Source organism: Rhinopithecus roxellana, chromosome 2 (genome assembly GCF_007565055.1).
Source record: "Rhinopithecus roxellana isolate Shanxi Qingling chromosome 2, ASM756505v1, whole genome shotgun sequence".
Classification (NCBI taxonomy): domain Eukaryota; kingdom Metazoa; phylum Chordata; class Mammalia; order Primates; family Cercopithecidae; genus Rhinopithecus; species Rhinopithecus roxellana.
In genome coordinates this window covers 133,825,911-133,846,699 of record NC_044550.1, presented here as the reverse complement: position 1 = coordinate 133,846,699, position 20,789 = coordinate 133,825,911, and the positions used below count along the sequence as shown (strand labels likewise).

Below are 20,789 nucleotides of genomic sequence, written 5' to 3'. Positions count from 1 at the left end.
GAAGTCCAAAATCTAGTTGTCAGTAGGATCCTTCCATGTTTGGTTCAGCTTCTGGTGGCTCCAGGTGTTCCTGGGGTTGTAGCTGCATCACTTGAATCTTTGCTCTGTCTTCCTGTGGCCTTTTCCCAGGTAACCCTCTCATCTCCTGTCTCTTATAAGGACATTTGTCATTGAATTTAGGTCCTACCTAAATAATCCAGGATGATCTAATAAGATCTTAAATTAATTTCATGTGGAAAGACCCTTATTCCAAATAAGGTCCTGAGGTTAGGATCTAGACATACCTTTTTTGGGGGGTGGGAGTGTCACCATTCAGTCCACTGCAGCCTCCCTCGCCGACACTGCCCTCTGATGCTCTGTCTATGACTGGGCTGGTCAACATCACGCATCCTTGAGCCGGGCCCTTAGGAAGAATGTATTGAATGCACTGTTCGGTGATTCAGCCCCTAAATGATCCCATTATCTCTCTTTTGATTCCTTCCAGATCTGTTACAATTTTTTTTGTTGTTGTTTTTTGAGATAGAGTCTCACTCTGTTACCCAGACTGGAGTGCAGTGGTACAGTCTTGGCTCACTGCAACCTCTACCTCCTGGGCTCAAGTGATTCTCCTGCCTCAGCCTCCCGAGTAGCTGGGATTACAGGCGCCCGCCACCACGCCCAGCTAATTTTGGTATTTTTAGTAGAGACAGGGTTTCGCCATATTGGCCACACTGGTCTCGAACTCCTGACCTCAGATGATCCACCCATCTTGGCCTCCCAAAGTCCTGGAATTACAGGCATGAGCCACCATGCATGGCCAATTTTTTTTACCTTTAAAAATAATACATGCTTAACAAGGGAGGCCTGGACAGTGCCTTAAGGCAGCAGTCAGCAAACAAGGACCCACAAGCCCAGTCTTGCCCAGCTTGTTTTTGTGTGGCCCACAAGTTGAGTATGTTTTTTACGTTTTTAAAGAGTTTTAAAAATCAAACACAAACGAAAAGAAGAATACGTAACAGAGACTTCAGATCGCAAAGTCTGAAATATGGCCCCTTACAGAAAGCCTATCTGATTTCAGATTCAAAGCTGAAAAAGAAAAAGCCCTGGAAAAAAAAAAAAAAAAGGGAAGCCCATCCTGCCACTCAATGGCAGAGGATCATTCATTCGGCACATTATTGAGTTCCTACTGTATACCCAACCCTGGAGATACAGGGATGGCTCAGGCCGCCTTCACAGCTGCCCTCAGGTGCCAGCATACATTTTAGCCTTTTGCTTTATCCATTTATTTTTACAAAGTAAGGATTATGCAGTTTGTATAATTATATATGTTTCTTGTTTTCACTTTACATCACAGTATACACATTTGCTGATTTTATTAAATACTCTTACAAAATACGATGTATAAAAATAACAGCTCATTCTTCCTTAGCATGCACGGTGTGTCAGGCATTGTTCTAAGCACATCCCATTGACCGTCTCTTTATTGTTCACAACAACTCAGTGAGGTAGGGACTGAGAGGATCTCACTTTGACAGGTGGGGAAACTGAGCTGGGGAAGGTTCACCAACCTGAGGCCAGTCAGCCACATGTCCGGCAGCACGCCCCCAACCACTGTGCACACTGCCCCCTCCTGCAGTGGAGGTTACATCCCTCTGCTGTGTGCCCCATGTGAACCCATCCTATGGGGCATCTAGAATGTTTCTAGTGCCTTTGCTATCAAAAGACTGCCTGGGGCAATGCTTTTATATGTGGAGAGCGTGAGGAGAGGATGCTGGGACTGTGCCCTGCTCCCATCTGTCACACAGTCCCTCTCCTCCTCAGGGCTTCCTGACCCCTGTATTCTCCATGACTTTTCTGCAGCCTCTCTCCCACCCACACCACCTTGCCCACCAGCATGCAGTGGGTGGGCACCATCACTCTAGATTTCCTAGGTCACCCTGTTCAAAGACAAGCAGCCACCTTATTTGAACCAGTCTGTTTCCAGAAATAGTATCTGAGCTGCAGAATTTAATAGAACTAGTTTCCTTCCAGTCCATGCAAGTGATTCCATCTCAGAAAACCACAGACTACTTTATAATTACCCATCATGTGTTATAGTCATCTTTAAATAAAATACATAAAAATATTTTGGATGTATTATTCCACCAATAATTGGTTTTAAAAAAGAAAAGCAAAGGAGCAGTGTCAGCTTTCCTGAGTAAAGTTTAGTACAGTACTGAGTAAAGTTTAGTACAGTACTGAGTAAAGTACAGTCATCCCTCCCTCGGTACCCAGGAAGCATTGGTTCCAGGACCCTCCCCACCATCCCACCCCTATGGATACCAAAATCCACAAATTCTCAAGTCTCTGTTATAAAATGGTGTCGAATTTGCACGTAACATACACAAATGCTCCTGTATACTTTAAATCATCTCTATTACTTTTAATACTTAATATGATATAAATGTTGTTATAAATAGTTTATATAAGTGCTGTATAAAAAAATAGTTCTGTGCTGTTTAGGTAATAACAACAAGAAAAAAAAGTCTGTATATGTTCAATACACACAGAAATTTTTGACCTGCAGGTGGTTATATCCATGGATGCAGAACCCACAGATACAGAGAGCTGACTGTAATTAGTGGAGAGCTGAAATGTGTTCATATTATAATATTTAAATGCATATATAATGCCTTATAGTTCTCAAAGCATTTCTCCATTGAGAAGTCCTGGGGAGAGTATTGGGGGATATAGGCACAGATGGCAGGTAGCTGGGGATTATTTCCTCACTCTTTTCCTCCAGTAGGCACATTGCCCAGTCATCCTGGGTCTCCTTTCCCCATCCTTAAGACAGGGATAATCATGAAGCCTGAGGTCTTAGAGGGCTGTTGTGAGAATAAGTAAGTTAATTCTCATATAGTACCTCAATCATTGCTCGGCACAGAGTCAACCCTGGACAAGGGTTTACTATGATTCATAACTGAATGTAATTGTTAAAGATGCCCGTGGCATAGAACACAGAATGTGAACTCTTTCTACTTGAAGGTGGGCAAACCGAAGCCCGGAGGGGAAGTGACTGGCAGTCCAGCTTCCTGCATCCAGTTCAGAGCTGGGTCCTTCCTCTGGGGTTCGTCTTCTCTACCCAGGCTCTCCCCGCTGCTTTTCTGCCACTTAAAGAGGAGGCCCAGCAGATGTCTTGTCCTGGGCTGCCTGAGGCTTTCTAACCCCTCTATGTGAGTCTTTGTCCTAAAGGAAGAGATTCCTTCAGCACAAGAATTCTGACATTTTCACCGTTTCTGATTATTTGTTTTTATAAAATATTTTTACAATATGCCTGTCTTGCTAAGTTGAGTACGGGGAGTATGACAGCACAGTCAAGGCTTTTGAGCGGGATTTCACTTTGTGATGCTGTAGAGTCAATATTATGTACAGCAGCTGCTCCAGCCAGCCTGATGCAGGCCTGTGCTTCTCACACTGGAACTTCTGTACCCTCCCTTCAGGTTTATCCTCCTGACTTCCTCCATGGGACACTCCCTCCATGGGACACTTGCTTTTCTAGGTGTTGGAAACCATAGGATACATGTGCCTTATCTCCCTGAAGTCTGTTTTATTGAGAAGTTCAATAAGGTGTTGGGGGTGAGCAATCATTACTTTCACATTCCTTTATAATGCCCATTTGTGGCCAGGTGTGGTAATCCCATCACTTTGGGAGGCCGAGGCAGGTGGATTACCTGAGGTTAGGTGTTTGAGACCAGCCTGGCCAACATGGTGAAATCCTGTCTCTACTAAAAATACAACAATTAGCTGGGCATGGTGGTGGATGCCTGTAATCCCAGCCACTCGGGAGGCTGAGGCAGGAGAATCACTTGAACCCGGAGGGCGTAGGTTGCAGTGAGCCAAGATCGCGGCACTTTCACTCCAGCCTGGGTGGAAGAGTGAGACTCTATCTCAAAAAAAAAAAAAAAAAAAAGCACATTTGTTGACAATATTTAAAATATAAACTTTTATATAAGAAAACCCAGATTTCCATCTAAAGGATGGGAAGACTGAGCTGTGTTATGTCCGTATTCCTGCAGAGCCCTTTGGTGGACGGGATAGAGGCTGCCCCTACAGGCAGAGCTTGCTCTTTGCCCCAGTCCCCAGTACTTCCTAGTGCCTGTCACATCAGGCAGCCTCACTAGTTTGCAAACATGACCTCCCCTACTTGGCAGGCCCGGGGGTGTGCCTCTCCTGCTTTAGGGCTTAGTTTTCTCATCTCTGCCACAGGAGGTCGAACTAGGTCAGGGGTGGAACTAGCATCTGCAAGGCTCTGAACTCCCATTCGGAGTGGGCATGGGAGTCCTGTCCACATCTATTTTAGAGAGTGTTTTACTGTGGGACAAGTACATTATTGCCTCATACTTTATTCTTCTGCAGACATATAATTCTAAAAAAAGGCCCCAAAGTTTTATTTTAGGATTTGTGTGTGTCTGCTTTTTATCTTGTCTGTGAGAAGCTAAATGAAAATTACCCCATATTACATTTCTATTAATTAGAATAAATTGAAGTTTGCGACTTGTCAAATTCTATACTGTCCAAAAAAGGTCACTTTGATGGATGAACCGACATAACTAGGCACCAATTAGTCGTTCGTAGCGGAATGCCGCTGCGGTGCCCAGACTCAGGGTCCTGACACCCTCCTGGTTGTTGGTGAATTGCATCCTTTGATTTAGATCAAGTCAGTTGTGAATACCATTTCTCTGTAATAGAGTGACTCATTTTGTTGAATCTAATCCTTTGTTATGAAATCAGCTTTTTAAAAAGACTGAATTGTTCTTTGGGGGGTAAGGCAAACCATTAGTATGGGCATGGATCCTGATAGAGTTGCCAAGAGGATGCACATAAAAATCTTTGACTTATAGCCTTGTAGCCCCTGCTGTCATCCACTAGGCTTTGCTGTGAGCACCCGCAGGGCAGGGGAAGCCATGTGTTGGCCCTTGGACCTCTTTGGAAGGCTCCAAATAATGTTTCTCTTTCTGGCCCAGATTCTGAACAAATCAAACAGTAAGTAAAAGGGGCTGGAGAGACAGAGAAAGCTAGAGATCAGCGTATCACCTTTATGAGCTTCTGTGAGTTGTTGGAAGTGGAGGTGAGCAGGTCTGTGACTTGGGAAATTGGGGAGCAGGTGATGCTATTTACTGCAACCAGAGAATTCCGGTGGGTGATAGAGCATTCCGACCTTGTTTAGCCTGAGGGAGCTCTGGCCCTTGCCCTCTGCACTGGAGCCCCTTCTGCCTTCCCTGGGCCTCTGCTCAGCCCAGCTATGGCATGATGCCACACCTGCCTGCTTCCCAAGGCCAGGCCTCTCTTGGCCGTTTGGGATGGCTGTACCCACGCCTCCTACACGCGTAAGCCTTTCCCTGCCTTTGCTTCACCAACAAGCTCCACTGTCACTGCCTGTGTGGTTTCAGACCTTGGAGCCTGAACACTTGCTTTCAACACCCTTCCTCCGCTGCTGAGCATGAGTGAGAATCTGGGAAAGCTCTTCCCTTCTCTGAGCTTGTGTTTCTTCTCCTATAAAATGGAGGGTGTCCGTTTTCTATTCCTGCCTAATCAACCACACACATGAGTAACGTTGTCTCAGTGTCCATGGTCAGGAGTCCGGGCACAGCTTCACTGTGACCTATGCTCAGGGTGTTGCAGGCTGACAATCAAGGTCTTGGCTGGGCTGCATTCCTCTCTGGAGCTTGGGGTCCTGGTCCAAGCTCATTCAAGCTGTTTGCAGACTTCACTTCTTTGTGGGTACAAGACTGAGGCCCTCAGCTCCTAGAAGTTTCCCTTCTACGTAGACAGTTTACAGCATGGCTGTTTGGTTCTTCAAAGCCAGCAGGAGTGGGTCTGTGTCTTTAGGAAGGCTCCAGTGCTTTTAAGGAGTCAGGCCCACTCAGAAGAGTCTTCATTTTGATTAATTCAAAGTCAACTGATTAGTGACCTTAATTACATCATCAAGACACCCTCAGCTTTGCCATATAATATAAACCAACCACAGGAGTGACTTAATTAGATTTATTCCCATGCTCAAAGGGAGGGAATTTATGTGGCGTGTGTACTGGGGACTGGGACTCAGGATCCATTCTAGAATCCCACCTACCCATGTGGAGTGAAGAAACGCTCCCTCTGAGGGCGTGAGTCTTACTGAGAAATTGCGGGGAGGCTGTATGCAAATACATCAGGAGCTGAGTAAGAAAGGTAAGCTTCCTTTCTTTCCTCAGGCAGGACCTCATACTATGCAGACATCCAAGCAGCCATTTCTTAACGCCTCTTTTGCTTCTCCTTACCCAAAGGATCTCCACTTGGGCCTGATTGCTGGTATTTTTCTCTTCAGCAAAATTGAGAATGAAAGACAGGGGAAATAATCTTGTGAGCCTGACAGCATGATCCATTGATAGTGAAGAGATTTCCATTAAAAAAAAAAATTTCCATTTTTTACAGGCTACTTTCTAGCAGTTTGATTTGCACATTTCCACCCCTGTAAATATTCTGCTTTAAGATATTCTAGAAAACATTTAGATAACAGGGGAGGACAGGTTGGAACAGCATATTCCAGGGCATAGTAACCTCATTATTGTCAGCTTGGTACTGTGTGTGTGTGTCTATGTGTGCGTGTTGCTTTTGCTGTGTGTGTATATGCTGTGTGTGCACATGTACTTGTGTGTACTTGTGCCTTGTGTGTGTGCATATGTGTGCATGTGCATATTGCATGTGTGTACATTGCATTACACATTGCGTGTGTGCATGTGCGCAGATATGCATGCGCATACTGCATGTGCATGTGTGCATATATTGTAATGCATATGTACGTGCACCTGTGTGTTCATGTACACGTTGTGTGTGCACATGTGCCTGTACACACTGCATTGCATGCACATGTAGGTGCATGTTCAGTGTGTTAGTTTCTCACGCGCTCCCTCTCTTCTCTCCAGTCTGCTGTAGAGTGCAACAGCCTTCTGCGGACCCTCCATGGCCTGGAACAGGAGCACTTGAGGAAGTCTCTCGCTTTGCGGCAAGAAGAAGACTTTGCCAAAGCTCACAGACAGCTAGCTGTTTTCCAGAGAAACGAACTGCACCGTATCTTTTTTACCCAGATAAAAAGTGCTATTTTCAAAGGGGAATTGAAGCCAGAGGCGGCTAAAACGCTGCTGCAAAATTATTCTAAAATACAGGTAATGCCTCAGATCAGCCTGGGTGTGATAGAAAAGTAATTTTTTTGAATTGTTTCAGTAAGTGTCTCCTCTCTCAGAGTTCAGTCCTGCCTCTCCTTTGTACTGTGCACTAGTGAGTTTTCTCTTCTCTTTCTTGGTGTGTGGGTTTCCAGTAAGCAGGGAAAATGGTGGCTTGGAGTACAGGTCTTGAACTCAGGCTAACCTGGATTCGAATTTCAGTTCCACCACCGGTCTACTGCGTGAACTTGAGCAAGTTACCTCGCTTCTTTGAGTTTCCTCACCTATAAGATGAGTGTGATAGAATGTCTACACTCACAAGGGTGTGATGAAAATTTGATGAGCTGACTCATGGAAAGTTAGTGCTTGGCATAACGTATGTTTAATGTATACAGCAGTGGACAATAAATATAGGCCAGGCTTGGTGGCTCCCAGCACTTTGGGAGGCCAAGATGGGAGGATTGCTTGAGTCCAGGAGGTTGAGGCTGCAGTGAGCCATGATAGCACCACTGCGCTCCAGCCTAGGTGACAAAACCAGACCCTGTCTCAAAATAAATACATATATATATATATATATATATATGCATGTATGTGTGCATGTATTGATGTATATGTAGGGTTTAGTATCTGTGCCTGGATTTACTTGGAGAGATTTGTGTATTTTTGCATGTCAGCTTGAGTGAGAATGTTGTTAGTCCAACAGAATAATTCCTTAGGCAGTAGTGAAAACAGTCTATCTGAAACTGTGCACATCACTATGGAATTTCTTAGGAGGCCTGTGTGAGGTATTTTACGTGCACAAGTGCACGCACACACAGGCACACAGAGTGACATAACTGCTTTACAAGAATGCACTTTGTTGTTTGGCTCCAGCACTATCCCTGGTGCTGACAGCTTGCTGTAGCTGATGGTAAGGGTGATTGTGAGCAAACTCTTATTTTACTGTATGGAACTTTCTATCTCGAATGTCAGTAAGATGTTTGAGAAATGCAAATGTCATTGTTTAGACAGGCTGCCTCTTCCAGGTTTTGAGCCAACCTCTGTTTCTAAAACAGCAAGGGTACCTTTGAATAGTGCTAGAGGCCTTGGAGCAGCATCTGGCAGAGTCAGGTCCACAGGAGTGGATTCGTTCCTCAGTCCAGTAATGTGTTCACAGTCATGAGTGCATCACTGTGGTTCTTGAGCAGTGCTTTTTCTGATGTAGTGGACACTGCTATCTCATTTTTATCTTTATAAGTGAAAATCTTTCCAGAAAATTGGCTTGCTGGTTAATTTTCCCACTGTGAAATTCCCTATTTGTACTAGAAGGACAGACTCCACCCATAGCAGAATGAGTCACATCCACCTAGGGGGAATCAGGGCTTAACAGCCAGGCTCTGTTAACTCCATTGCTAAGACAGTGGCGAAAGATGAACTGGAACATCCAGAGGAGGTGCGGGCACAGGCGGCCGTCCCTGCATCTGTGGGCAGGTCCTCAGCATTCTCCCAACTACTGACAAAGACAAAGGCTGGCCCTGCCCATCCTCCAGGGACCTGCAGCCAGCACCAGGTTGAGTGCATGAGGACTAAGACATTAGGGCCGTCCCAGGAGGAGACCTAGTAATCGTCACAAGCCTCCCACTCCCAGAAGGCACCCCGGACATAAAGAGAACGAGCTCCCTGCTCCATTTAATCTAGGTTTTTCCTAGGTTTATATACGCACATAAAGCACAAATTCTGTCGTATTCGTAGCTTGGTATTCAGACATCATGGCATTACTTAGATATTTGCAGAGTTGTTATCATTTTACTCTCATGATGAGCAATGGCTGACTCTCAATACCAGAGCACTCAAGTTAAAAAGAATGCATGGTATTGTGAGTGATACTATGCCGGAAGAAGTAACTCCACAGGTGATAACAGTACTGCCATACAAGCTTTTTTGACCAGAGCTATGAGAATATTTAAGGATGCCAATTCTGAATTTCCTTACGACCCATCAATCAACACGCATGGATCCCATTCCCTGGAGAACAGGAACATTGCCACGACCTTCCTATTGTATGGATTCTGGTGCCAGTGGCTCTTAGGGAGATGCTAGTGTGTGTGAAGCCACACCTGACTGACCACGCAGCTTTTCAACGACTGGATGGTGCTAATTCCCAAGTGTCGAGATGTGGAGATATTACAGCTCTTATGTGGAAAGGAGAACATCTGTGCCGTCGTATGTTCCCCGTTGAACAAAGCGTTGACACTTTTGGTTATCCATTGTATGGGTGATACTTCCACAGATGGAAAAAGGACAACCAAGCCAGTCCATAGAGTAGTTCTACTGATGTTCCTGGTCTAATTACTATGCCTCTGGCTAAAGTGGGATTTTTGGAAGCAGCCTATTATGATGTTTGAGCACAGGTCCTGGAATTAGACTGCTGAGTTCAAATCCCTGCTCAGCCTTTTGTCTGATGTGGACTCAGTTTCCTCATCTGTGAAATGGGAATAATAGTACTGTCTCCCTAGGTTAAGTTAGATGGGACATGAAACACTCTTGGCCCAGTGTTAGGTCCAGAGAACACACCTCACATTAGCTAGGTTATTACTCTCCTGTGTTTGGTTGGGTTTTGTTCATTTTGCAGGCTGAGGGAAAACCTTCTTGCTTTCTTTGTGCCCACCCTGGTCTTGTCTTCTCTGTGGTGATGGGAGCTCCTTGGGGTTGGACTGATGGCTGACTTATCCCAGAACTTTAGCACGTCCTCCTGGTGCTCAGCACTTGTGGGAACTCCACAGGTGGGAGGGGTGTGTGCATGGATGAAGGATAAGCGAATAAGTGAAATTTATGTTCCGCAGGGCAGTAAAGCTTGTTTTGATAACTCTTTACCATCTGAGTCTAGAATGCACCTTTTCAAAGCCCTCGTTTCTTATTTGTGTGTAATTTTCTCATAAGCCTTTGTTATAGGCAGGGAAGTTAAAGGTGTTAATTCTCATGTTTCTTTTCTTGTGTTTTTCTTATAAAAGAAAAAATAATATTTTAAATGTCTAGAAAGATTATGCTCTAAATTTTAATTAGGCATATTTTCTTGTTTTTTTTTTTATTGACAGGAGAATGTAGAAGAGTTAATGGACTTTTTCCAGGCTAGTAAGAGGTATCATCTAAGTAAAAGGTTTGGCCACAGGGAATATCTCGTTCAGAACCTCCAGTCATCAGAGACCCGTGTGCAGGGCCTTCTGAGCACCGCTGCAGCCCAGCTGACTCACCTCATTCAGAAGCACGAGAGGTACCACCCAACACTGTCCCAACAGTGCAAACTTTCTTAGTCTGTTTTCTGCTGCTATGACAGAATACCACAGACTGGGTAATTTATAAATAGGAGAGATATATTTCGTTCACAGTTCTAGAGGCTGGGAAGTTCAAGATCTAATGAGGGCCTTCTTACTTCATCATAACATGGTAGAAAGGCATCAAGTGGGAGGAAGTGCATGTGTGAGACAGAGAGAAAAAGGGGGTCAAACTCCTGTGATAACTAACACAGAAATGGCATTAATCCATTCATGAGGGTGGATCCCTCATGACCTAATCATCTCGTAAAAGTCCCGTCTCTTAATACTGTCACAATGGCAATTAAATTTCAAGTTTTGGAGGTAACATTCACACCATGGCACAAATGAACTGCCTGACACAAACCTTCCTCACTGGAGACCAACTACTTCTGTTTATTCAGCATATGTGCTGACTGCTCCTCACTTATTATTTCTAAAGAATAATTATCTTGTAAAAATCCTTTGTGTTACAGAATTTTAAAAACATATGTAATAGTCTAGACAACTGTATAATGAGCCCCCCTCATGGCCAATTTTGATGTAGCTACACGTCCCCACACAGGATTATTCTGAAGCAGAATCCCAACAACATATTCTGGAGAAATCAGTGATGAGGCTCACGTCGACCATGTGATGGACGAGCCTACTTCTCTTTAAGATCTAGCACACAGCCGGCTCTTGCATTCACCTTTGACACTAAGTACAAACACAGAGATGCTTGTCTCGTATTTCAAATGGCTTTTCTGAGCAGCACCTGGGATTCCATGTGGTCAGGTATATGGTGGTGTCACAGAGGTCTAAGTGCCATCCCTTGCCTCTCTCCAGCATTCCTTCTCAGCTATTCTTTGAGGTGACTTAATTATAAAGAACAAAATTTATTCTTTTAGGTTACAGGAAGCTCTGAAATGAATAGGGACATGACTATAAAATGGCTTTCTTATGAGGATCTGTTGTTTTACTGTGGTTCTGCTACTTAAGTAACCTTATTGGGACTTTGACCCTCTCCTGCTCTGTTTAATGAGGATTTGGTAAGGTGCAAATTATGCAAACACTCCCCACCTAAAGATGCTAATGAATTTATCACTGCAATTTACTTGGCATTCCTGATTTTAATTTGCACTCAAGTGAAAGAAACAGTTCTTTGCCTTGAAATTAAGGGCCCACCAGCTGGTTGTGAGCAGTCACTAGGGAAAGATGCTTCATCTCTTCTTTTCAAATTCTATTTTAAAAGATATAATTATCCTTCACCTGTTCATTCCTTCAAGGAACCTCCATTGAGAGTCTTCCCTGGGCCAAGCTGGGGACTCAGCCCAGGGATGCAGGCAGTCTAGGAATGATAGTGGTGATGCTAGTAGCAGAATGTACTTGTCAGGGTGCGCCAGGGAAACAGAACCAACAGGATATATAAACATATAGACAGCATCATCTGCTGTTTCCAGCTTGCCATACAAATAGCTTCCTATATAAATAGGAACTAGCTCAAGCAATTATGGAGGTTGAGAAATCCCCTTGTCTGCTGCCCACAAGCTGGAGACCCAGGAAAGCTAAGGGTGTAATTCAGTCTAAATCTGAAGGCCTGAGAACCAGAGGGAGCTGCTGGTGTAAGTCCCAGTCCAAGGGCAGGAGAAGATGAGATGAGAGGTCCCACTGTAAGCTGTAAGGCAAAAAAAAAAAAAAAAAGGGACAGATTCCTCTTTCCTCTGCCTCTGTGTTCTATTCAGGACCTCAGCATATTGGATGATGCCGGCTCACACTAGGGAGGCCCGTCTGCTTTATTGAGTCCACTGATTCAAATGCTGACCTTCACTGAAAACACCCTCACAGCACACCCAGAAAGAACATTTCATTTGGGCCCATCAAGTTGGTCCATAAAATTAACTGTCACACAGAGGATTCCCCCTGCTTTTGCCTCTTTGACTTTGTTTGTGCTGTTCTGGATTTTTAATCCACCATCTCCCCTTGGAAACTTCTGTCTGCACCAGAGTAGTCCTCTCAAATATTACTTTCTCCCAGAACTCTTGCCCACTTCCACCCTAATAATGTCTCTCTTGTGTTTTCTCTGCCCTTGTGCTGCTGGTACTTTAGTAATGTCTTAGCTGCCCATTCTCCTAATTCTTCTGGAGGGTAAAGATTTTCTGATTCAAACCAAACTAATATGGAGATGAATGCTCAGGCACAATAGCAGTTAAGCTACAAGTGAGTTTGGAGACCACATTCCTAACCTTACATCCTTTCCATCTAGAGCAGGGTACCTGGATGAAGACCAAATGGAAATGCTATTGGAGCGGGCTCAGACAGAAGTCTTTTCAATCAAGCAGAAATTGGACAATGACTTAAAGCAGGAAAAGAAAAAACTCCACCAAAAATTAATAACTAAGAGAAGACGAGAGTTACTACAAAAGGTATATAAGGCATGATGCTATTTATTCTTTGCATAAGCACTTTCTAATACCTATCAAGTGGAGGTACTGTGCCAGACATTGCCATTGGTGCACTAGGATCAGAAGGGCAGCTGGGCAGGCACCATGATGTGCCATCTACTGTTGATTGGTAGCAACTTTTTGGAATGCTGTGTTCAGCAGGATGCTACAGTTCTTATCCAGCCCAAGCACAGCAGAGGATCATAGTAGACTAGTAATGTCTACATGGACAAGGGAATTAGGAGTGCTGGTTTGTTACAGGAAGTCAGGGACCCCAAATAGAGGGACCGGCTGAACCCACGGCAGAAGAACATAATTGTGAAGATTTCATGGACACTTATCACTTCCCCAATCAATACCCTTGTGATTTCCTATGCTTGTCTTTACTTTAGTCTCTTAATCCGGTCATCTTTGTAAGCTGAGGAGGATGTATGCCGCCTCAGGACCCTGTGAGGATTGCATTAACTGCACAAATTGTTTGTAGAGCATTTGTGCTTGAACAATATGAAATCTGGGGCACCTTGGGAAAAAAAACAGGATAACGGCAATGTTCAGGGAACAAGGGAGATAACCTTAAACTCTGACTGCCGGTGAGCCGGACAGAACAGAGCTGTATTTCTCTTCTTTCAAAAGCAAATAGGAGAACTATCACTGAATTCTTTTTATCAGCAAGGAACATCCCTGAGAAAGAGAATGCGCCCCTGAGGGTAGGCCTCTAAAATGGCCGCTTTGGGGGCAGCTGTCTTTTACGGTTGTAGACAAAGGGATGAAATAAGCCCCGGTCTCCCGTAGCACTCCCAGGCTTATTAGGATGAGGAAATTCCCACCTAATAAATTTTGGTCAGACCGGTTGTCTGCTCTCAAACCCTGTCTCCTGGTAAGATGTTATCAATGACAATGCGTGCCCGAAACTTCATTAGCAATTTTAATTTCGCCCCGTCCTGTGGTCCTGTGATCTTGCCCTGCCTGCATTTGCTTTGTGATATTTTATTACCTTGTGAAGCATGTGATCTCTGAGACCCACATCCTATTCATACACTCCCACCTGTTTTGAAAATCACTAACAAAAACTTGCTGGTTTTACGGCTCAAGAGGCATCACGGATCCTGCTGACATGTGATGTCTCCCCCAGACACCCAGCTTTAAAATCTCTCTCTTTTGCACTCTTTCCCTTTATTTCTCAGGCCAGCCGACACTTAGGGAAATAGAAAAGAACCCACGTTGAATATTGGGTGTGGGCTTCTCCTGATACTGGTTTGAGTGACTAATGATGATGGTAGGTGCTAACATTTATTGGGTGCTTACTTAGCACTGTGCTAAGCATGTTATTTAAGATATCTTGTTTAATCTTTACATTAACCCTATGAGGGAGATACCACTGGGTTTGTGTGTGTGTGTGTGGTCAAGGTCAAATATCAGTAAGTGGCATGCATGGCATGTATTTAGGGACTCTAAGAATATGATGAGGCTGGAGTGTGCAGAGGGACTAGGGTAGGCCCCAGAAGGGAATGCAGCAGCATGTCAATGGGGGCATGGTGTGCTGGGCTAAGGGGTACCTTCCATCCAAGGATACTGAGAAATGTTGAAGGGTCTTCAGGAGGTGAGAGAGACATCAGATCTGTGATTTAGGAAGCTGAGGTGAGCACCTTGTCAGATGGAGTTGAGAAACCTGGGAATACAAACCCCATGGGAGGTTCTGGTACTTGTCCAGGTGTGAGCAAATGAAGGCCTAAACTGACGCAGACCCCTGAGTACAGGGGATAAGGACAGATTCAGGGAATGTATGGGGCATGCAGGGTGACACCCAAGTAGTTGGTTGGTATGATTTGCAGGGAGGGGATGAAGAATAACTTTCAAATTTGATCAATAGAAGCTCTGCTCTTTATTACCAAGTTTGGAACCCAACAGAAAGCCATGATTCTGACCCTGATCACTGATGCATACCCCATCTTTGAGCATCACACCATTCATCTCTGAGCCACTGGTTAAGGGATTAAAACAGTGGGGCCCAGGGCTCCATTTCCCTAATGTCTTGCCTGAAGGTCAGTGTTTAGAAAGAAGGATGGGCCGGGCGCGGTGGCTCAAGCCTGTAATCCCAGCACTTTGGGAGGCCGAGACGGGCGGATCACGAGGTCAGGAGATCGAGACCATCCTGGGTAACATGGTGAAACCCCGTCTCTACTAAAAACTACAAAAAACTAGCCGGGCGACGTGGCGGCGCCTGTAGTCCCAGCTACCCAGGAGGCTGAGACAGGAGAATGGCGTGAACCGGGGAGGCGGAGCTTGCAGTGAGCCGAGATCCGGCCACTGCACTCCAGACTGGGCGACAGAGCGAGACTCCGTCTCAAAAAAAAAAAAAAAAAAAAAAGAAAGAAGGATGAACTCCACATCCTATAGGAGATTCTGTGACTATTATTTCTTGCAGCTACTGTTGATAAACATTACAAGTGGCCCAGAATTAGGAGGTAGCTTCATGAAGGCAAAAACTTAGGTTGCATCCCCATTGTTGAGAACACTGCCTGACACCTGGTAGGTGCTCAATACATATTTGTAGAATGAATGAATTGACACTCTCTGGTCACCAGGACCCATAAACATGGATTGTGGTAGACTAGTAATGTCTGCATGGGCAAGGAAATAGGAGTGCTGGTTTGAGTGACTAATGATAATGGTTGGTGCTAACATTTATTGAGTTCTTACTTTGTAAGAGCATCTTCTGTTCTCTCAAAATAGAGCTGAGAGGCCGGGTGTGGTGGCTCAAGCCTGTGATCCCAGCGCTTTGGGAGGCCGAGGTGGGCGGATCACGAGGTCAGGAGATCGAGACCATCCTGGCTAACATGGTGAAACCCCATCTCCACTAAAAAATACAAAAAATTAGCTGGGCGTGGTGGTGGGTGCCTGTAGTCCCAGCTTCTTGGGAGGCTGAGGCAGGAGAATGGTGTGAACCTGGGAGGCGGAGCTTGCAGTGAGCCGAGATCGCACCACTGCACTCCAGCCTGGGCCACAGAGCCAGACTCCATCTCAAAAAAAAAAAAAAAAAAAAGAAAAAAATAGAGCTGAGACTATCTGTGGACCCACTGTTATAAAGAGCACCATAATGGACATCTTTATGCATCTCAATTTTTTTTTCCCACCACGGGGCCTTTGCACCAACTGTTCTTTCTCCCAGGACAGTTCTTTCCCCATTTCTTAACCTGATTCAGATGAGACCTCCTTCCCTAGGTCTCACTTAGATCTTCTTCCTTAAAAGCTTCGCTGACCTCCTCATTTAAGTTGTCTCTCAATGATCTTAGCTTTTTGATTTCCCCTTTATGATTTACAACTTGTAGATCCTGTGTACCTAGCACATAGTAATAACACTAACAGATATTTATTGGCATAAACTGTGTCAGGCACTTTTCTAAGAGCTGTACGTGTGTTAAGTAACTCATATAATCCTCACAACTATTCTGAAAGGGAGGTCCTATTATTATCCCCATTTTACCAATCAGATAGGGAAATGGAGGCACAGAGAGGGTAAAATACCTGCTTTGGATCACTCAGCTTGTGAATGGGGGAGCCAGGACCGGAACCCAGGCGGTCTGTCTCCTGGACTTTACCTACTCAACAAATACATGTTTAATGAATGGTGAACACATAAGGATTCTACCGTATTTTTTTAAAAAACAGTAACTTTCTAGACCTGGCGCATTGGTTCACAGCTGTAATCCCAGCGCTTTAGGAGGCTGAGGTGGGTAGATCACTTGAGGTCAGAAGTTCAAGAGGAGCTAGGCCAACATGGTGAAACCCCAACTCTACAAAAAATACAAAAATTAACTGAGTGTGGTGGAACACACCTGTAATCCCAGCTACTGGGGAGGCTGAAGCAGTAGAATCACTTGAACCTGGGAGACGGAGGTTGCAGTGAGCCAAGGTAGTGCCACTGTACTCCAGCCTGGGTGACAGAAGGAGACCCTGTCTCAAAAACAAATAAATAAATAATAAATTTTAAAATAAAATAAATTAATTTTAAAAAAAATTAGCCTGGCATCACGGTGCACGTGCCTATAATTGCACCTACTTGGGTGTTTGAGGCACAAGAATTGCTTGAACCCAGGAGGTGGAGGTTGCAGTGAGCCAAGATCGCACCACTGCACTCCAACCTGGGTGACAGAGCGAGATTCCATCTAAAAAATAAATAAATAATAAACAGAATAACTTTCCAAATGTGATATTGTTGGGGCAAAGGCTATAAACATTCTGTGCCTCCTGCACCAAAGTGTTTCAGCCAAAGGGCTATACCCACCAAGCCCCGCCCCCACTTAATTTTCTTTTCTGAAACTCCAGCACAGGGAGCAGCGGAGGGAGCAGCTCTCCATCAGCGAGGCCTTCCAAGCAGTTGAGGATGCCGTCCAGTACCTGCACCAGTGGAGGAGCCTGATGGAGGAGCAGGGCACCGCCCTGGAGGAGCTGCAGGAGCGTCTGGACCAAGCTGCCCTGGACAATCTCAGGGCCCTGACCCTCTCACTGTTTGAGAAGGCCACCGATGAGCTGCGGCGCCTGCAGAACTCAGCCATGACCCAGGAGCTGCTCAAGCGCAGCGTGCCCTGGCTCTTCCTGCAGCAGATACTGGAGGAGCATGGCAAGGAGATGGCTGTGCGGGCCGAGCAGCTGGAGGGGGAGGAGAGGGACAGGGACCAGGAGGGTGTCCAGAGCGTGAGGCAGAGACTGAAGGACGATGCTCCTGAGGCTGCGACAGAGGAGCAGGCGGAGCTGAGACGCTGGGAGCACCTGGTCTTCATGTGAGTGCTCCTGCGCGTCCTAATCACCCCTCCCCACCCCACTGATGCCAGGGAGATTCCTGCCCTGTGGTTGTGGGGATGGCCAAGCATGAGATACCTGGCACCAGACAGATGACATTACCAGCATTAATTAGTCATATGAACTCACGCCCCAGGGGGAGGACCTCGAATGTCACACAGGACCCTACAGAGATTGAGCAGAGTGCAGAACCAGGGCCGTAGGGTTTGTAGTAACAAGAGGATGGGTGGCCCCTGGCTTCCAGGGGAAAATGTGATTGGCTTGTCTGAATAATTCCCTGGGCTGAATAACTCCAGGGAGCTACTCAGGGATAAATGCTGGTTCCCCTAATAAGAAATGTCCCCTGGGGAGGGGACATGATCCACAGGAACAGAGGGGAAAGGGAAGCTTGTGGTTAGGCCATTCCGTGCCCTGCTAGTTTCACCAGGCCTCAAGGCTGCTCATGATCTTGACCTTCGTGTTAGTTCTTCCAGCACACTACATCATCCTTTCACCTGGCCTTTCATCCCTGGCCCATTTCTCGGCCTATGTATCTTTATTATTAATTCAGGAACCATGTAATGACTTCCACTTCTGAGTGGGATGCAGTGGACCACACCTAACACTCCTGCTGCAGTAACTAGAAAATAATGGATACATTTATTTTTAATATTTAGTTTATTTTTTGTAGAGACGGGGTCTCACCCTGTTGCCCAGGCTGGTCTCGAACTGCTGGGCTTAGGCAGTCCTCCCGCCTCAGCCTCCTAAGATAAATTTCACAAGTATTTTTAAAGACATGGGAGAGTGGTAGAAACAATGAAGACAAGTTGGAGTCGTATTCCAGAGGGGCCAGTGCCCACAGTCCTTTACTTCCCTGAAACATCTGCCAGCTCTTTGTGCAGCTGGGATTTGGCCTGGCCCAGGAAGGGAGCCTTTTGTGCTGTAATAGAGACCAACAGAGCTTTTGGTGGTTGTTTGCGGCTGGCAACAGATTGGAAACTGGAGGGGCCTCTAACATAACCAGTGTTGAATGAGACGTGGGCGATGTAGATCAGAAGACCCAGGACCACCACTTATGTTTGTGCAACTTGTTTAACCTCTCTGGGCCTCAGCTTTCCCGCTTGTAAAATGAAGACCACAAAAACTAAATCAAATCATTTAAGGTGCTTTTGGCAGTACATGACACTATCGAGTAGTTTAAATGTGAAGGCAATGTTTATGTAAGAGCCTGGGCTCATCTTGGACGCTTTAAAGGACACAAGATCTGTCTTCAATTTCCCTCCTCCCTTGTAGAAGTTATCTCCTAGAATCTTGCTGGCCTCCATGATTTAATGTCCTTTCCTTTCCCACACAGTTTTCATCCCCAGAGTCTGACCTTGCTACCAGGAAAATAGGTCCCCAGGTGTTTGCAAAGATTGATACTGTCTTGGTTTGCATTAAGTAAAGTTTGGCCCTTTCCCATCTCTCTCTTTTGTGATTCTGGCCTCATTTATTTTTTAATCCTTGTTAGCTTTTGCTTTCTTGACAAGGAAAACAAGATGCTGTCTTCTCTTAGTCCATAAAAATCAGATCCTTAAATGCCATTTCTTATTCCCATGAATTGCCCTCAACAGTATTTATTCAGCTTAGCCTACATTCCAGAAAATTCTCCTCTCATATTCAAACTGACTTTGGACTCTTCGTAGCAAGTGAATTAACTTTGGCATTCCTATTACCAGCTGGTCATTTTCTTCAACTTCATTTGGATTCATTCTGCAGGGAGTATTACCAAAGCCACTGCTGATTTAGCCATTTAACGGGAAAAAGAGAACTCTCATTTGGCTATCAGAAAAGTGTATGATTTTTCCAAGGGTTAAAGAGGATCAACTCACAATGCACGCAATGCGAGTCTGCTCATATACTTTGCTTATCTAAGATTCTAAAAGGTTGCAGCCTTTATTTCCGAGGCATTATGCAAACATGGCTTTGCACAATAGATTTGAAACACATTTTTAGAAGCTTTCCAATTTCAACCAAGATGGGGTTGCTGTAAAACTGGTTGGCTAAAGTAGGAATTAATGAGGAATATCTTTGCAAGAGAAAGCGTGTCTTCGAGCCTTCTTTCCTGAGTTCCTGTCTTGATTTCAAACTCCTTCAGGGCAAAGATCTCGCCTCCTATATTTCTGTATTCTCTTGGCACTTACGTAACAGAGGAATAAGACAAGAGTGCTCAGGGCCGATCTGGTTTGAAAGTGACAGGAATAATGACTGAGAGTCATCTCAGAGTTGCTTTTACTTTGAGTTCGGCGTAATCAGCAAATAGTGGGGCGAAGGCTCTGCACAAGGGAAGGTACAAAGGGGTTGCTGCAGTTTCCAAAGGTTGCTTTAAAAATCGTTGGGCTCCATGAAGTGAGGAACCCAAGATGGGTGTCACATGACATGGGGTCAGGCCTCAGACTGTTTTCAGCAGAGGGCCCGCGTGGTCTCTGAAGGTCTCGTTCTCTTTCCAGAGACCTTCCTGGCAGAGCCACAGCCCCACATTCCCACACTGAGATTTGGGTGTGGTAAACCTGACTCTGGCCAACCACGTTGGATGTTCTGCAGATAATTCTGAATTTTAAAGCCTCTGTCGATGCTGGCTGCATTGACAGAACATTACCAGAACATTCAAACAAATCTACAGAGAATCTTTGTTCAATGAATAATTCCGTCCAGACTTTCTGAGCAGATTTCCTCTTATATCTCGTGGGCCAGAACCAGCCCCCTTGAGGCTGAGAAAGCAATTGTGTGGCCATTCTCTCCATTAGAGTGGGCTGTGGGCCTTGCTGGAAAGGAAGAGGGACTGTTCATTTCCTTGTCTGTAATTTGGTGAAAGGAACAGCGATGATGTAGGTCATTGCATTTGTTTCTGAGCACTACCGTAACAAAGTACCACAAACTGGGTAGCTTAAAACAACAGAAATGTATTCTCCCACTGTTCTGAAGGCTGGACGTCCAAGCAAGGCATTGGCAGGACCGTGCTCCCTCTGAAGGCACCGGGGAAGAATCTGTTCCATACCTTTACTGCTGGTGTTTCTGGCAATTCTTGGCATTCATTGGCTTGTAGATGTCACACCCCAATCTCTGCCTCCGTGTCAGATGGCCTCCCTGTGTGTTTGTCT

At 45.2% G+C, this 20,789-nt stretch overlaps 1 protein-coding gene across 4 annotated transcripts in view; it reads left to right on the top strand.

The window, feature by feature from the left end:
• Positions 1–20,789, top strand: part of EVC2 (EvC ciliary complex subunit 2) — a 164,807-nt gene that overhangs the window by 79,290 nt on the left and 64,728 nt on the right. For all 4 annotated transcript variants that reach the window (XR_004055663.1, XM_030925850.1, XM_030925843.1 and 1 more), the window contains 4 exons: positions 6,921–7,160; positions 10,232–10,407; positions 12,693–12,852; positions 17,197–17,651. Coding sequence is in view for 3 of the 4 variants with exons in the window: in XM_030925850.1 (XP_030781710.1) it covers positions 6,921–7,160; positions 10,232–10,407; positions 12,693–12,852; positions 17,197–17,651 (1,031 nt within the window). In the remaining variant the exon portion in view is untranslated. The remainder of the gene's footprint in view (positions 1–6,920; positions 7,161–10,231; positions 10,408–12,692; positions 12,853–17,196; positions 17,652–20,789) is intronic.